The following is a 15,052-nucleotide window of genomic DNA, read 5'->3' on the forward strand; positions in this document are numbered from 1 at the left end:
CGTGAAATTGATCCATTAAAAAATAGAGGTTTTTTATTTATCAGGTGTATGTAGGTGTCCTAGGAAGGTACTGAAAAGGTCAACTTCGAAAGCAATTTTTGTTATAAAATATTGCGTTTGCTACACCCATGGGGTCTTTAAAGACCCCACGCGCCTACTTAAGGGTTAAATCATTGCAGTTCTCTGCTCTTTTAGTCTTATGAATTGTGATTCCTTTATGTGGTTCCCCACTATCCTGTAGACGGCCTCTACTTTTCCATGTTTAAGATTGTTTTGTACATCTTCACGAATATTTTTCATCCATGCTTCTCTAGCTTTCCTCACTTTATTACATATTTCGTTCCTTACTTTCTTGTTACAAATCGGCCCTTCCTCTGTTTTCCCAGCCTTGTATTTCATTTCTTCAACGAGATCCAATACTTCCTGTCTGATCCATGGGCTTTTCATGATGCCTTTTCTTTTTGCAAGAACTTCCGTAGCTGCTGCCTGCAGACCACTTGTAAGGGTTTTCCAACTCTCTTCCACTGATTTATTGAACGTATTTTCCCCTATTCTATTTTCGACAGCTTCTTTAAAAGCCAGTTGATCCTGAATCTCCTTCAATTCCTCTAACTGCCATTTATTTTTCTTTGCTGCTTTATTCAACTTTTTTTAATTTTAGGGGACTTTCATCATAACTAAGTTGTATCACCTGTCGATATCTGTCTCTGGGTAGCTTTTGCAGTCCTTCACCTAGTTCCTGAATTTTTATTTCACTAGAATGTAGTCGATTTGGTATCTTCTAAGGTCTCCTGACATCTTTCATGTGTATCTTCTTTGCGGAGGATTTTATAATAAAATGTGGGCAATCACTAGCCTATGTTCAGTGCAGAATTGAAGTAGCCTTTCTTTGCGGTCATTTCAATTTTCTAATTCATATTTCCCAGCTGTCATTCCGTCTTGACATTCGCTGAGGACAGCATTCCAGTCGCCTAAAATAATAAGATTTTCTTCCCCTCTTTGATAACTTCCGTTATACCTTGGTAGACATATTCCACTTCTTCATCATCATAGTAACATGTGAGCATATAAGCCTGCACCCTGACAGTAGCTACAGGGTTATTTTCTAACTAAACTATTACTTTGCTTTCATTAAACTGCAAGAGGCCTGTATGAAAATTAATTTATGAGAAATTTAAAATTACAGTTTAAGATAGACTTGTGAGGGCAAATTTAGGAAATGGGTAAATTATATGGGAAAATTCAGAAAATTGAATATCATTGTACTAACTGGAAAGCAATAAATTCTGCCATTTTTGCCAAAAAAAAATAAAAGGAGGCTTTTATAAGAAAATTGTAATAAGGAGAAATTATACCTTTTTTACTTCTCCTTAGCCCTTTCGCACCGGACGTCGGGTGGAGCCGACGGGCATTTTATATGCAGAACACCTGACGTCGGGTATAGCTGTCGCAAACTTTTCTACACAGACGATCTAATGTCGGGTATAGCTGTCGTGGGGGATGGGAAGCGACCGCAGCGGTAGCTATGGTCGGTGGTATTCAGGCCCGGCCGGAGACCGAGCTTAGGGAGAGCCTTGTGCCTCCCCTTAGGCAATCGTGCCCGACCCTCCCACTCATTTATGATCCTTCCCACAGCAGGAACTTGCGGTGAAGTGCTTGAAACGGCAATGGTTTTTGCAAAGAATAATTTGTTGCAAACTCAAATTTTTTATTTATTGTAATGAATTCTTCGTTTTGTTCTGTGCGTAGGCAAATTTTAAATGAAATTTTAGTGTTATTTTTAACGAACTTCTGATGTGAATGCTTTAATACCTTGTTCTTTCATCTTACGGGATGAAAAATATGTAAAGGGGAGATGCTGTTGTTTTATTGTTTTATCGCTCATGAATGTTACAATCCAAATAACTTCCTACATTACATACCTTTTATTTTCTGATCCATTCAATTTCCCCCGAGTAATTACTAATACGCCGGTATTCCAAAGTAATGTTACTTATATATCCAACTTCGTACCTGCGTTGTATGCCCTATTGTTAGCTACTCATTTTGGGTAGAACATGTGCTCAGCTGCCTGACGATGTCTCGGGTAAAGTACGCGGAAAAACCAAACCTTCCGCTCTCACAATGATATCGCACGTGCATTCATACAGTCCAGGTGTTGAGCGCTAATGACATTTTCGCCGAATTTTTCGATGGCCCTCTCCGATTCAAAGAAAAGCGATCCTCAAAATACTATTGTGCTAGTTCTTTCATAGGTTTTCAGGCTTGCATTCCTTTTTCCCTACCCTTTTTCCTTTATTGTTGAATGCATCCTCAACTTCTATGAAAACGTTATCACTTAAACCTATTTCTTAGTACTTATGCCTGCCCATACGAGAATGCATTCTCACTCTAATTTCTCACCTTACCTTCTAAAAATCTCCAAACATCTAACCTTCTGTAAAATGAAAAGGTCCTAACTAGGTTATTATCAACGCTAGAAACCCGTTTAAAATTTCACAATGCTTAAAAATATGTCAGTTATTATTATGTAAGTGTAATTTCTCAGAAATCGTAATCAATAATTATTTATAAAAAACACCGGTAAAATAATAAGTTGACCACGGACTCCCGCTAAGAAAGGGTCCAAGGGTCGGGTGAGAGGCAGGGCGCCCAATTGAGTTGGGTCCCAAATCCGAGGGACGAGTGTACCCGGCCAACTCACGCACAAAAAAGAGCTCCATATAGAGATTTTTAAAATGTTCTTATGCTACTCGTAGCGAGGTTAAGTTTTGCTTTCGTAGTCTCCGGCAGGAAAGGGTTAAATTTAATCTATATAGCAACTAATTTCATCATCCTTTGAAGTAGCTACCTCTACATCAATAAAATAACTTTTGTATCATTCTAAAAGGACTTGTAGGAATCATGTCACCAAGATATAGTTTTCATATACAACTGTGATAATGTTAATGTAAAATTCTTTTTCAGGGCTACCAGCTCCTGTCATATCGCACGTGGGAATATCTTCAGCTCCATATCTGCTGGCAGAAAGAAATGTAAGGATTGATCTAGGCTGTGACCATCTTCCTCCCTCAGCCTCAGTGACACCCCTTGAATCCAAGTCTGGAGCTTCTCGTGCAGAGGAAGGAACGAATGTGATTGAAAATGACTTTGAAGAATGTGGCACTTCTCATCCTGATAAGTTAACAGCGTGCTTATTTCCTGATGATGGACAATGTTATACGAAATACATTCATACATCTAAAATCAGTGGAGATGGAGCCAGAATGAATTTTGTTGAGGATAGAGGTGGTTTTGATGCACTAAATACCACTGATACCCTTAGCTGCATCGAAAGCAGAGAAAAAATAGGGAGTGGCACTGAGGCGGTCATGGGAGAAAAGGAAGAGGTAAGTAATTGCTTTAACATAAATCCAGAGAATTATCGCAGAGCAAAGAGTAGATCATATCATACCTTCAACATCAGAGGTGGATTCAACAGCAAAAGTGAGCTGAGCAAACATCTCGAAACTCATCATGTTGCCAGAAATTCAGATGTTGATGCTGAATTGTCAGCGGGAGACGATGAGTCTATGGAAACCATTGTGTCAAATGAAGAAAGTGATATTTCTTGTCAGCCTACAACCTCCAGAACGATAAAAGAGCTGAAGATTAAGAGACAAGGGAAGAGACGAAAAGGAAATAGGCGCATTGAAAAAAATTCTGGTGAAATGGGGGAGAGGGAAAATGTGAGAAAAAATAGGAAAACTGGCACTGCACATATGGAACTGTGCGCACAAAATTTTTCTTCAAAGTCATACTCTCCTATTGAAAACCGCCGTGATCAGGAGTGTGGGAGTTCAAGAGAGACAGTTTACTCATGCAAAGTGTGTGCTAAGACTTTCACTGAAAGTAGAACCCTCAGTGAGCACATGTTAACGCATTCAGGAGAGAATTCTTATTCATGCGGAATATGTAAGAAGTACTTCTCTGGATGTGATTCATTAAGTGAACACATGCACATTCACTCACGGGACAAGCCTTATGCATGTGATGTTTGCAACAAGTGCTTTTCCAAAAAGAGCCGCATTGTTGACCACGTAAGAACGCACACAGGAGAAAAACCGTATGCCTGTGACGTTTGCAACAAGTCTTTCTCTCAAAAGGGCAACCTCGTTATGCACAGTCGCTCACATTCGGGAGAGAAACCTTACGAATGCAATATTTGCTCCAAGTGTTTCATTCAGAGTTCTGACGTCACCAGACACATGCTCACGCACACCAAGGAGAAACCTTATTCCTGCAGTGTCTGCAGCAAGTCTTTTAGTCACAGTTCTGACGTCACCAGACATATGCTTACGCACGCCAAGGAGAAACCCTATTCATGCAATGTCTGCAGCAAGTGTTTCACCCAGAGGCACAACCTGGAAGAACACGCACGCACTCACACGGGAGAGAAACCTTATGCGTGCAGCGTGTGCGGCAAGTGTTTCCGAAAGGGTGGTCATCTCACCGATCACATTCGAACACACACCGGAGAGAGACCATATTCGTGCAGCAGATGCTGCAAATCTTTCACTCATAGGACCACCCTCAAAAACCATATCCTTACGCACACACGAGAAAAGCCTTATGCATGCAGGGAATGCGGGAAGTCTTTCTCTCGAAAGGAAACACTTGTCACGCACTTAAATGTACACAAGTGATATACCTTATCCTTTCAGAACCACCCTCAACAACCATATCACAGAGTATACATATACAGAGGGGACAAACCCTAAACTTAATGAATATTACCTTAAAATCCTCAACAACCTATACACTGACAGTTATAAAATGATGGCGTAAATATATTGCCAGGTAGCATTTATAAGGAAGTGTCTTTTAATAAAGCCAATGCGAAATGACTCACGTGGCCATCTTCAGTGTAAGATCATTACGTTACATCTTTCATGGAAAGCCAGCGCGCATTATGAAGTGGATATCATCAGACAGAGAAGAGTGAGCGAAAATGTCTGTTACTTACATTACATCACAAGATTCAACATGCATTAACCTAAAATTCTCAGTCTCTGTCCAGTCCTCGAGGAGAGAGAACTTACCTTGCCGTAGCTCCCTAAGTGGAAGTTGAACCGTTGACCATGGTCAGGGAGGGGAGTAAGGTTACAGTTTTGAAGTGTTCCGAGTGCAAGAAAAAGCTGAGAAATGGCGTGCAATGTGGGAAGTGCGGGAAATGGTTCCATTTTAAGTGCTCCAGATGTGCGATTGAGGACTGCATTAAAGAAAAATGGCAGTGTTTTCAATGTAATTCGGAGTCAGATATGTTGCAACAGAAGGAGAAGGAAAGGATAATTAAGAGTCTGAAGGAGGAGATATGTAGGCTTTCCTCCCAAATGGAAGCGCTGAGTGCGGAAAATGAAGTTTTGAGGGTTATACTTCATCAGAAGGAATGTTGTATTAGTTGCAATTCTGGGAGCATTGGTGTTGAGGGTTCCTCGAATGTGCGCGAGGAAGTGACTTTCGAGCGGAGTCAATGCAGGCAAGCAGTTAGGGTGACAAAGAAAGCGAGTAAGGGAGCAGAAACACCCGAAGTTGGGAAGAAGGACGAGAATGGGAGACCTCCGAAAGAAGTGGCGGAGGAGGGGAAGGGAGCGCTTGATGGCCCACAGATGGGTGGAGTCCTTCCTGGAAGTGCAGTAAAGAAGGGCACCCCAAGGGTACGTATTATGGGGGACTCACTACTGAGACATGCTGCGGCGATACCGAGGCTTAAAGGGTATGTGGTCGATTGTTTCCCTGGTGTGAGAACAGAAGGTCTGGAGAGTATCATTGGAAGAATGAAGACCGAAGAGAAGACTAATGGTGGCAATGACGAAGTGGTGGTCATTCACGTTGGGACAAATGACGTGAAAAGGGCTAGAACAAGTGACCACGTGGTGGGGGTGGGTATGGGATATGTGCACAGCTGCTAGAACGGCTTTCAGTTCGGCAAAAATAATCATAAGTGGGATTCTGAGAAGGCGAGATGTGCCGGACAGAATCATAGATTATATAAACGAAGGTTTTGATTGGGTTTGCAAAATGAAGGGGATGTTCTTTGTGGATCCGAACTGTTGGGTAAAGTCAATTGACCGTGGAAGAGATGGGCTGCATTTAAATAGATCCGGATCGCAGAAGTTTTGAAAACTAATTTGTGATGTTGTGGAAATGTATTTGTCGGGAAACTAAAGAAGGGACTTGGTGGTGATGATCATAATGTTGATCACAGTGGGGAAGTTATTGTGAAGGGTGAATTGGAAGGTACAGGGAAACAATATTGTAATGAAATGAGTAAGTCCGTTTCAGACGGTAGTGAGGGTCCCTATATGGATACAGGGAAAGGGGTTGCACTAATGGGCAGGAGTGCAAGTGATACAGACGTAATAGAGGCGTTAACAGGAGGTGCTGAACAAATAGGAGAGTTCTACAGCGATGTAAATACGCTAATGTGCAGCACATCGGCGGGAAATGTCACCATCCCCAATACTTCACAGCACCAAGGTAAGATCTTAAAAATTCTTCAGGTTAACTGCCGCAGCATAAGAAACAAAATTATTGAATTTCAGTCGCTAATTGAATTATGTAATCCTGACTGTGTAGTAGGCACTGGGTCGTGGCTTAAAGAAGATATCAACTCGAAAGAAATATTTCCAGATGAGTTCAATGTATACAGGAGGGACAGGACTGACAGGGGAGGGGGGTATTCATTTGCGTCAAGTCAAACTTATTGAGTAGCCTAGAATGGGTAAGGGCAGATTTTGAAATGCTGAGCGTAAATATATTTACGAAGGAAAAAGGAAAACCCTTAAATTTAATTGGACTTCACAGAAAACCGGATGAGGATATGAGTATACTAGAGGCTTTGGCGGATGCGTGCGCCGAAAAACCGAACAAACAAATCCTCATAGCAGGGGATCTTAATCTGCCAAATCCCAACTGGGATGGTAATGCTAAAGGCAATGGCAAGGTTCAAAAACTTGTAAATAGACTAGTTTATGAAGAGGGATTCGAGCAGCTTGTGAAGGGACCAACGAGAGGAAGTAAAATATTAGATGTGTTCCTCATAAGGCCATTTAAGGGTGTTCAAAGCTTTGAGATAATACCGGGTATAAGTGATCACTCGGCGGTTTCTATTGAGCTAGAATTGTCACCCACTATGTCAAAGAAAAAAGTTGAAAAATTCATCGGGAACTATAAGAAAGGAAATGTGACGGGTTTTAAAAACATGCTAAGAGAATATTTTCCAAAATGGGCGGGTCAAGGTGCTACTTTGGATGAAATTTGGAATTATTTTAAGAATATTTTGCTCGAGTGTATAGAAAAACTTGTGCCTAGGAGAAGGCTGAAACATAATAGCGATCCAGAGTATTATAATGTAAATATAAGAAGACTGAAAAGGAAGGCAAGGCGTGTGTATAAACAAAGAAATTTAAGCCCTAAAAACCTTGAAACTTATAAAAATATAATTAAAAGATTTAATATTGAAAAAAGGGAAGCATGGGAGAGCTATCTGGTGAATATGCTAAGCCAGAAGAATACTAATGAATTTTTCAAATATATTAGAAGGAAAAAATATATTAATAACGACATATCTATGATCGTGAGTGAAGGTGGGAAAGTTATTTTAAGTAACAAAGACAAAGCAAACGAACTAAATAAGTGGTACGCTAGAAGCTTTAAGGATAGGGATGGTAATTTTAATTTAAACTCTAACACCGAACATTGCGAACCCTCATTATTATTATCTAGCCGTGGACAAAATAAATTAGACTATATTAGCGTGACAGGTAATGAAATTTTAAAACTAATACGGAAACAGCAGAGAAATAAATCAATGGGTCCTGATAATGTGTTCATGGATGCATTGAAATTAGGGGATGAAGCAATAGTTCCTTACATTAGAAGACTTGTTGTAGTCACACTAAATAATGGGGTCTTACCTTCCAAATGGAAAATGGCAACCGTCATACCCATTTCTAAGGGGGTGATAAAACTAAAGTAGATAATTATAGACCAGTAAGCCTAACGTCAGTAGTGTGTAAATTAATTGAAAAAGTTATCGCTGGGTACTTGCGCGAATTTTGGGCCACAAATGATTGGCTATTCAAGTATCAACACGGGTTCAGGAAGGGCTTTTCTTGTGAGACCCAGTTACTAGGGTTATCGCAAGACATTGCTGAAGTCCTGGATCAAGGCAGTGAAATTGATGCGGTGATCATTGACTTCAAAAAAGCTTTTGATACAGTGCCACACGTTCAATTGATAGAGAAAATTAGTAGGCTACAGATAGATGATAGGATTAAAGTATGGATTTAGGAATTTTTGAAAGGTACATCTCAGACGGTAAGAGTAGGTGAAGGATATTCTATGGACATAGCGGTAACATCAGGGGTCCCGCATGGAAGCGTATTAGGTCCGCTATTGTTTCTAATTTATATTAATGACATCCATGTGGGAGTTGACTCCAATATACGACTTTTCGCAGATGATTGCATAATCTACCGTAGGATCAAAGCCTGGGAAGACCCGTGTATCCTTCAAAATGACCTGAAAAAAGTATCTTCATGGATAATCTCCAACAAAATGGATGTGAATACGGGAAAATGCAAGCAAATTACATTCACGAGAAGGAGAAACACGGAGAGTCGGTCATACAGCTTGCTCGGGGAAAATATTTCCAAAGTTAGGGACTTAAAATACTTGGGGGTAAATTTCACATCTAATCTTGATTGGGGAGTGCATATTGATCAGGTGGTAGGGAGATCATTTGAAATTCTGCATTGGGTCATGCGGAATATAAAAGAGAGCAAAAAAGAAACTAAAGAAATGGCCTACATGACCATGGTTCGTCCTGTACTTGAATATGCAACTTCTGTGTGGGATCCCTACTATAACAATGAATCTTCTAAACTTGAAAGGGTTCAGCGAAAGGCAGCCAGGTACACTCTAGGGAAACATGGAAGAAGGGAAAGTGTATCAGCAATGCTGGGGAGCTTAGGATGGAAACCTCTAAAAGTGAGAAGAACCATTAATAGGCTATGCGGCGTATACAAAGCATTTACAAAAGAGCAGGGTTGGAATGAATTAGGTCTAATGCTGGGTTCACCCTGCTACATAGGAAGGAAAGACCATAAATTTAAAATTCAATTGAAAAAACAGAAAACAGACATTTTGAGAAAATCCTTCCTACATAGAGGAATAAAAGAGTGGAATGACCTACCTGAAGTGATTTTTAAGATCTTCCCTTCAAATGCCAAAATTTTTAGGAAGAAGTGTGAAGCACTGACCTATTGATTAGTACATAATGGTTCAAAAAGAGAGTTTGAAGTTGGGTCAATGCACATTTTTAGTTGTATTATATTAGAATAAATGCATTTAATGGATTGTTTTAAATTGTTTTATTGGGATAATGTTAAATTCTTAGTTGTATGAGATTAGAATAAGGGCATTGTTTTTATCATGGATATGTATTCCGGTTCTGTTTCCTTGTAATATGTACTTCCTGATTTTATGTTACCACCCGAGATTAAGGTCGACTTGTAACAATTTATGTAATAATTATAAAAAAATAATAATTAATTAATTTTAAAAAAATTCATTCACATTCACTTTAATTGATGTTATGGTATATACATTCATGAATATTATATTATCTTAAACGCTGAATTTTATTAATATTACCTTGAAATCTAATGACCTCTCCAAAGGAGGCCATAAAATAATGGAGAAATATTACGTCAGGTACCAAATTTGCCCAAGTTTCCTAATATGTATCCAACGTGGGATTATCTACCTGGCCATTTTTACCGTAAGCACAGAGTGGATATATACAGCGGGGACATTCGGTGGCTGTACCATACGTTTCTCTGTAGTGATAAATCGCACGGCGGCCATACTGAAAATAAGTAAAATTATGCGGCAAATTCAAACCAAATAGAGCTAACGACTTACCATCCACAGAAAAAGAGGGTTTAAAATTCAAAGTAGCCAATTTATTTCTTTAATAATAAAGGTAGAGCAAGGAACGCCAAATCGCACGCACAAATCCGGCAGTTATTATGTAAATAACTGAGTTTTGTTTTCTAAATCCGACGGACGACATCGAATCGACCATTCTTTGGACCTGCGCCAACATCACAAGTTCTTATCAAACTTTTTCGACAAATTCGTTTCGCATGCAAAATAATACTCGAATATAAGTTTAGTTTCTTCCATCAGCAATGTAACTCAGAAAAAATGTGAAATTATTTACCTCACATGGTCTTTAGGGAAACTGAAGACACTCAGCTTTGCTTCCGTCATGCCCGCATTTTTTTTGCAGTTAATGGTTGAACACCAAACAAAACTTTTTCTCCTCGTCTTATTTTCCACTTCCTTCATTTTCCACGTTTCTTTAAAACACTAGCTCACTACGTGAAAGCATTGAAGAAAGGAGGAATAAAAAAAATTTGTGCGACAACACTCCACGCCAAGCGCAAATGATAGCAACCAAATAGCAACTCAAGCCACGTTTCCTTATTTAGAACATGGTGAAATGCGCAATGAGCTGATTACCACCTTCAGCCGTTTTGTCCTCTCTGTATATCCCTACTCTGAGACCATATCCTTACACACAAGCGAGAAGAACTTATACATGCATGGAATGAGGGTGTCTTTCCCTCGAAAGAGCCACGCATTTATGTATACACAAGTGAGAGCACTTATTCTTCCAGCAGATTCTGTGAAGCTCTCACTCTGGTAGTACATCTACTTGCACGTGGCATGTGTACTAACCATGAAATTAGTAATCAGTGATAATGAGGTACACAAGAGAGATGGTGAAACATGTTATGTGATTTCATGAAGGAGAAACCGAATCATGTAATTTTCGAGTTCCGGTATGTATTTTGAAGAAGCGCGGTAGTGAAAGAAGCACAAGGCAGCTCAAGCATGTGGGGATCAAATCACCCACATACCACATTTTGAATGAACACCTCCGTAATTCTTCTCGCTCTGAAGTAATATCTGCCCCATCATTGGTCCCACTATCCTCCCGCACGAATTTCCACGATATTTCCTTCATTTACAATGCCTTAAATGGCAAGTTCCGATCCTCAGATATGCTGCCTTTCTTTTCACTCCACATTCCCACCCGCGCATTCCGTAATCACCACCTACTACACCAACCTAAATTCCGTCTTTCTCTCTCTCTCAGAGATCACTATTTTACGGACCTTCTACCTCCTTCAATGCCATTTCGAGTACTCACCCTTCCCTGAATCTTTCAATGCCCGTAAGATTATTCAAGAGGCAGCTTCGAAAAGACATCTACTGAATCCCTTTTTTCTTTTTTATATCCTTTTTATAGTTTTTTTATAGTTTATATTTGTTGAAGCTGTAGATTTTATTTTTTGTATTCAATGTAAAGGCCATTTTGGCTGTTTAAATAATAATTTAATAAATAAATGCTCATAATTTTCTACACTAACAAGGGGAGTATCACAAAACCGGATCTCAGATTTTAATCAAACTTAAGTGCTGAGGTCCAGCAGGAGCTGTCTAAATATCACCCCCAAATTGGTTTTTATAACCAATAGTTAAACAATAAACGCAATTTAACATTTAAAGGCATTATATATTCCCTTCGAAACACGCTCCTAATGAGAGCAAAATGCAATTCAGTGGTTACGCTGCACGACTCTTGACCGGAGGTCTAAGGGTCGATTCTCGCAGTCTTTAATTTTTTTTTCATATTTTCTTTTGCCTTTCATTTCACAGTAGCTATTCATCATTATTTCCATGATATTTCCCGAATATTTTCTTTTCCTGCTTGGAAATCTTTTCATACAGTGCGGCAGCATCTGCTGTTTTTCAATTTTTTTCACACATGTTTATTTTCAATCATGATATTTCCGTGTCGCAAAAGGAAGCGTTTTTGCAACACACTTGTTTGGATATTCTATATTTCAATTATTTTACTGCAACCTTAATGTAAATACTTGAGGAAGCGTGAATGCATTCCACTACTAGCTGATGCACGATTCCTACATTAGTGAAAATCTTCCCACACTGGAAGGAAAACACCTCAAAACTTGCGCACGATTTAAATGGCGGTAAGTACATAACCTTTTTGTGGCCTATCCACTGCGATTGAGTATGGATGCAAATGCAAAAAGACTTGGAAAAGAACCGTTGAAACCCAAAACAAGCCAGTCGGGGAGGCAAACGTGTCTTTTTCCGGAGTTCCAGGCGGTCATTCATATTTTATGCGAGCGGTCTCTCAACTGTTTACAAAGGTCGGAAAAGGTTGTCAATTAATATACTCGTCCACTCCCCCCCATCCGCTATTGAAATTGAGAAATGCCCCCAGAATTTCAACAGATTTGACGGCGTTAAACTCAGCCAGACCTGGAAAAGAATCTTCCGGAAGAAAAAACGGTGACTATGTAGTAGGGCGGATCGGAAAAATCGATTTTTTTCAAATCCATCTTTCGTCACTTCTCTAAAAGTTGGTAACATCGATTTGTTTAACGACGACGAGGCACCAAATAAGAAACAAGTCGTCCCACTACTCATCATATTTTACCTTCCACCATCTTCCGATTTATATTATCAAGGATGAACTCCCTCCTAGCAGCACACGCAGGATGAATTTTGCTTTACTCGAGGCGTAGGAGGGGGAGAAGCGAGCGGGGAGGGGACGGGATTCGCCTGCCACTCTCGTATCCGCGGCACTGCGTGGGCGTTGGAATATTTTCTTCGCGGACGCGGACTCAAATAAGGTATTTTGTGGCTAAACGGTGGCAGATACGTCAAAATGCACGAAATGTTTGCCCTTAAGGGCAGTGACTCGGCAAAATCTATAGGGAATGATCATAAAATATTATATTTTTCGAAATTGGACCCTCCCCCCTTAAATCTAATTTGAGCGAGGGTCAGGGGTTCACCTAGAGGTCTCACATTTTTCAGGCCTTATTTTTGATCTGTCCCACAACTTTTTTTCAATGGGCCAGATGGATTTGAAAAAAAAATCGATTTTTGCGATCCGCCCTACTATGTAGCCAGCAAGGTTATTCACAAGATACGAGAAAGAGTCCGCTTACCACTCAAGGACAGGGCTGAGAGTTCTGCTGACGTCAGCGTTGCCCAGTTCCCACACTACTTCAGTGGATGGGAGAGGGTGGACGACTTTATTAATTGACAACCTTTTCCGAATTTTTACTCATTGCCTGATGATGTACCCTGTAATGGATGCGAACGCTCGCAGGACAAAGTGCAACATGCAGCTGCTCCCGAAAGCCGTTAGCGATGACAGTAATAGTAAACCCAGTGATCGTCTTCATCTCTAAGGGAAATCAGGGTTTGCCCCTCGAAAAAGTTCTTTTCACCAAATATTTGTCAATATAACCCATCAACCCCACTAAACACTACAGATATGGCCCTAAAAGTGTCATGGTAAGTGAGAGATTCATTTCAGGCGTTATAATTTAAATTGTGTTCACCATAGGGTGACTTTTCTGGGGCCATTTCGCAGCCACGCACATAAATATAGTTGAAATTGTACAGTAGTAGAAAATCCAAGTTAAAATTAACTTTGAGCTAATTACTTAATGTCAATTTAGATAACTATATTCTTCATTCCTTTCTCACACGTAAAAATGGGCAAGTTCCTTAACTTAGGTTCAGAAGAAAGATTACTTAACCCTTTCACTGCTGTGGACGTACCTAGTACGTCCGCACGGCAGACTGCTGTGGACGTACTTTTTCTTCCTCCCTGCCATGCGATCAGCACTTTTGCCGAAGGACTCCGAAAGGTTGCTAATCCGGGACCCTATCCTCGACGAGCTCACCCACGCAGGACCGTCTCATGGACCCTACCAGCGGGGGCCTACCTCCCGAAAAGTGACTTCTCTGACTGCAATTTGAAAATCAATCACTCAATACGATCATCAAAAACTTATTGTTTTCATCGCACTCCTGCCAATCATGCAATCAAGTACGTCTTTGAACCGTGTTTCTGCGATGAAAAATAACGGTTTTGTTAACTTTGCTAAAATGGCCATTTTTCCGGTTGTCCGCAGCCACGTTTCTAGAAAAGTTAACAAAATAGTTATTTTTCATCGTAGAAACACGGTTAAAAGACATGCTTGAATGCTTGACTGGCAGGATTGCGATGAAAACAATCAATTTCTGATGATCGGATTGATTGATTGATTTTCAAATTTAGGCTCGGAGGCAATAGAGCGGGCGATGGCCGATTTCTTTAGAAATTCCACAACACTGAAGTGGACATTCCTTGGAGAAGTGTGATTTTTCCCCGCAATTGTAACAGCGTTGAGGTTGCGAGCGACAGTATTTAGAAATATGACCTGTCTTTCCGCAAGAATAGCAGCTTCGGTTGGCATTTGGTGGGCGATCTTGAACGACAGGTTTATGAACAGGAGAGGGTATAGGAGTAGGGTGTGGGCGAAGACCTTGTCTTTCGGGGATGTGGTTCACTTGAGGAAAGCTAGAGGAGGAAAGGGAAAGTGAGGGTATTCTCGTGATTCTCCCAGCTTGGGGTGGAGGGATGTGGAAGGCAGGGTCATAGGGAGAGCTATCCAACATGTGCACATACTCAGCGTCTATTTTTTTGGTGGCGTAACTCTTCACATTTGCTTCCTCTTGCAGAGCATACTCTTCGGCCGCTAACATACTCTTTGACTGTCTGACTTGTACGAAGCGCCCTATTTCCTCTCATAATCCCGGCAAAAATTGCAAAAGAAGCCTGTTTTCTAGCATCGCCGTGGCTACTTCCGAGGACGGATCCGCGAGTGTTTCAAGCAATTGCCTTGCAGTTTTCCGAAGCCGTGTTGCGTAGTTTGCTTCTGTTTCCAGAGGCTGCTGAGTGCAGCTGGAAAATAAGCACTCGAGTGACAGAGGTGAAATGCGGGCAGAAAATCTCTGTTTTAAGTACCTAAGAAAATCTCTGAAGTTTTTGACTACGTGTGGATTAGCCGACACATATTCAGCAGCGGAACCTGCCAAGCGTAAGCGCGCGACACATAGCGTTTGA

The 15,052-nt window shown here is 40.5% G+C and overlaps 1 protein-coding gene across 1 annotated transcript in view; it reads left to right on the forward strand.

The window, feature by feature from the left end:
- Positions 1 to 5,110, forward strand: part of LOC124172066 (zinc finger protein 16-like) — a 36,499-nt gene extending 31,389 nt beyond the window's left edge. Inside the window, exons 6-7 of the mRNA XM_046551473.1 lie at positions 2,968 to 4,461; positions 5,049 to 5,110. Coding sequence (XP_046407429.1) covers positions 2,968 to 4,461; positions 5,049 to 5,110 — 1,556 coding nt within the window. The remainder of the gene's footprint in view (positions 1 to 2,967; positions 4,462 to 5,048) is intronic.
- The last annotated feature ends 9,942 nt before the right edge of the window (positions 5,111 to 15,052 follow it).

This window comes from Ischnura elegans, assembly GCF_921293095.1.
Source record: "Ischnura elegans chromosome 13 unlocalized genomic scaffold, ioIscEleg1.1 SUPER_13_unloc_1, whole genome shotgun sequence".
Taxonomy (NCBI): domain Eukaryota; kingdom Metazoa; phylum Arthropoda; class Insecta; order Odonata; family Coenagrionidae; genus Ischnura; species Ischnura elegans.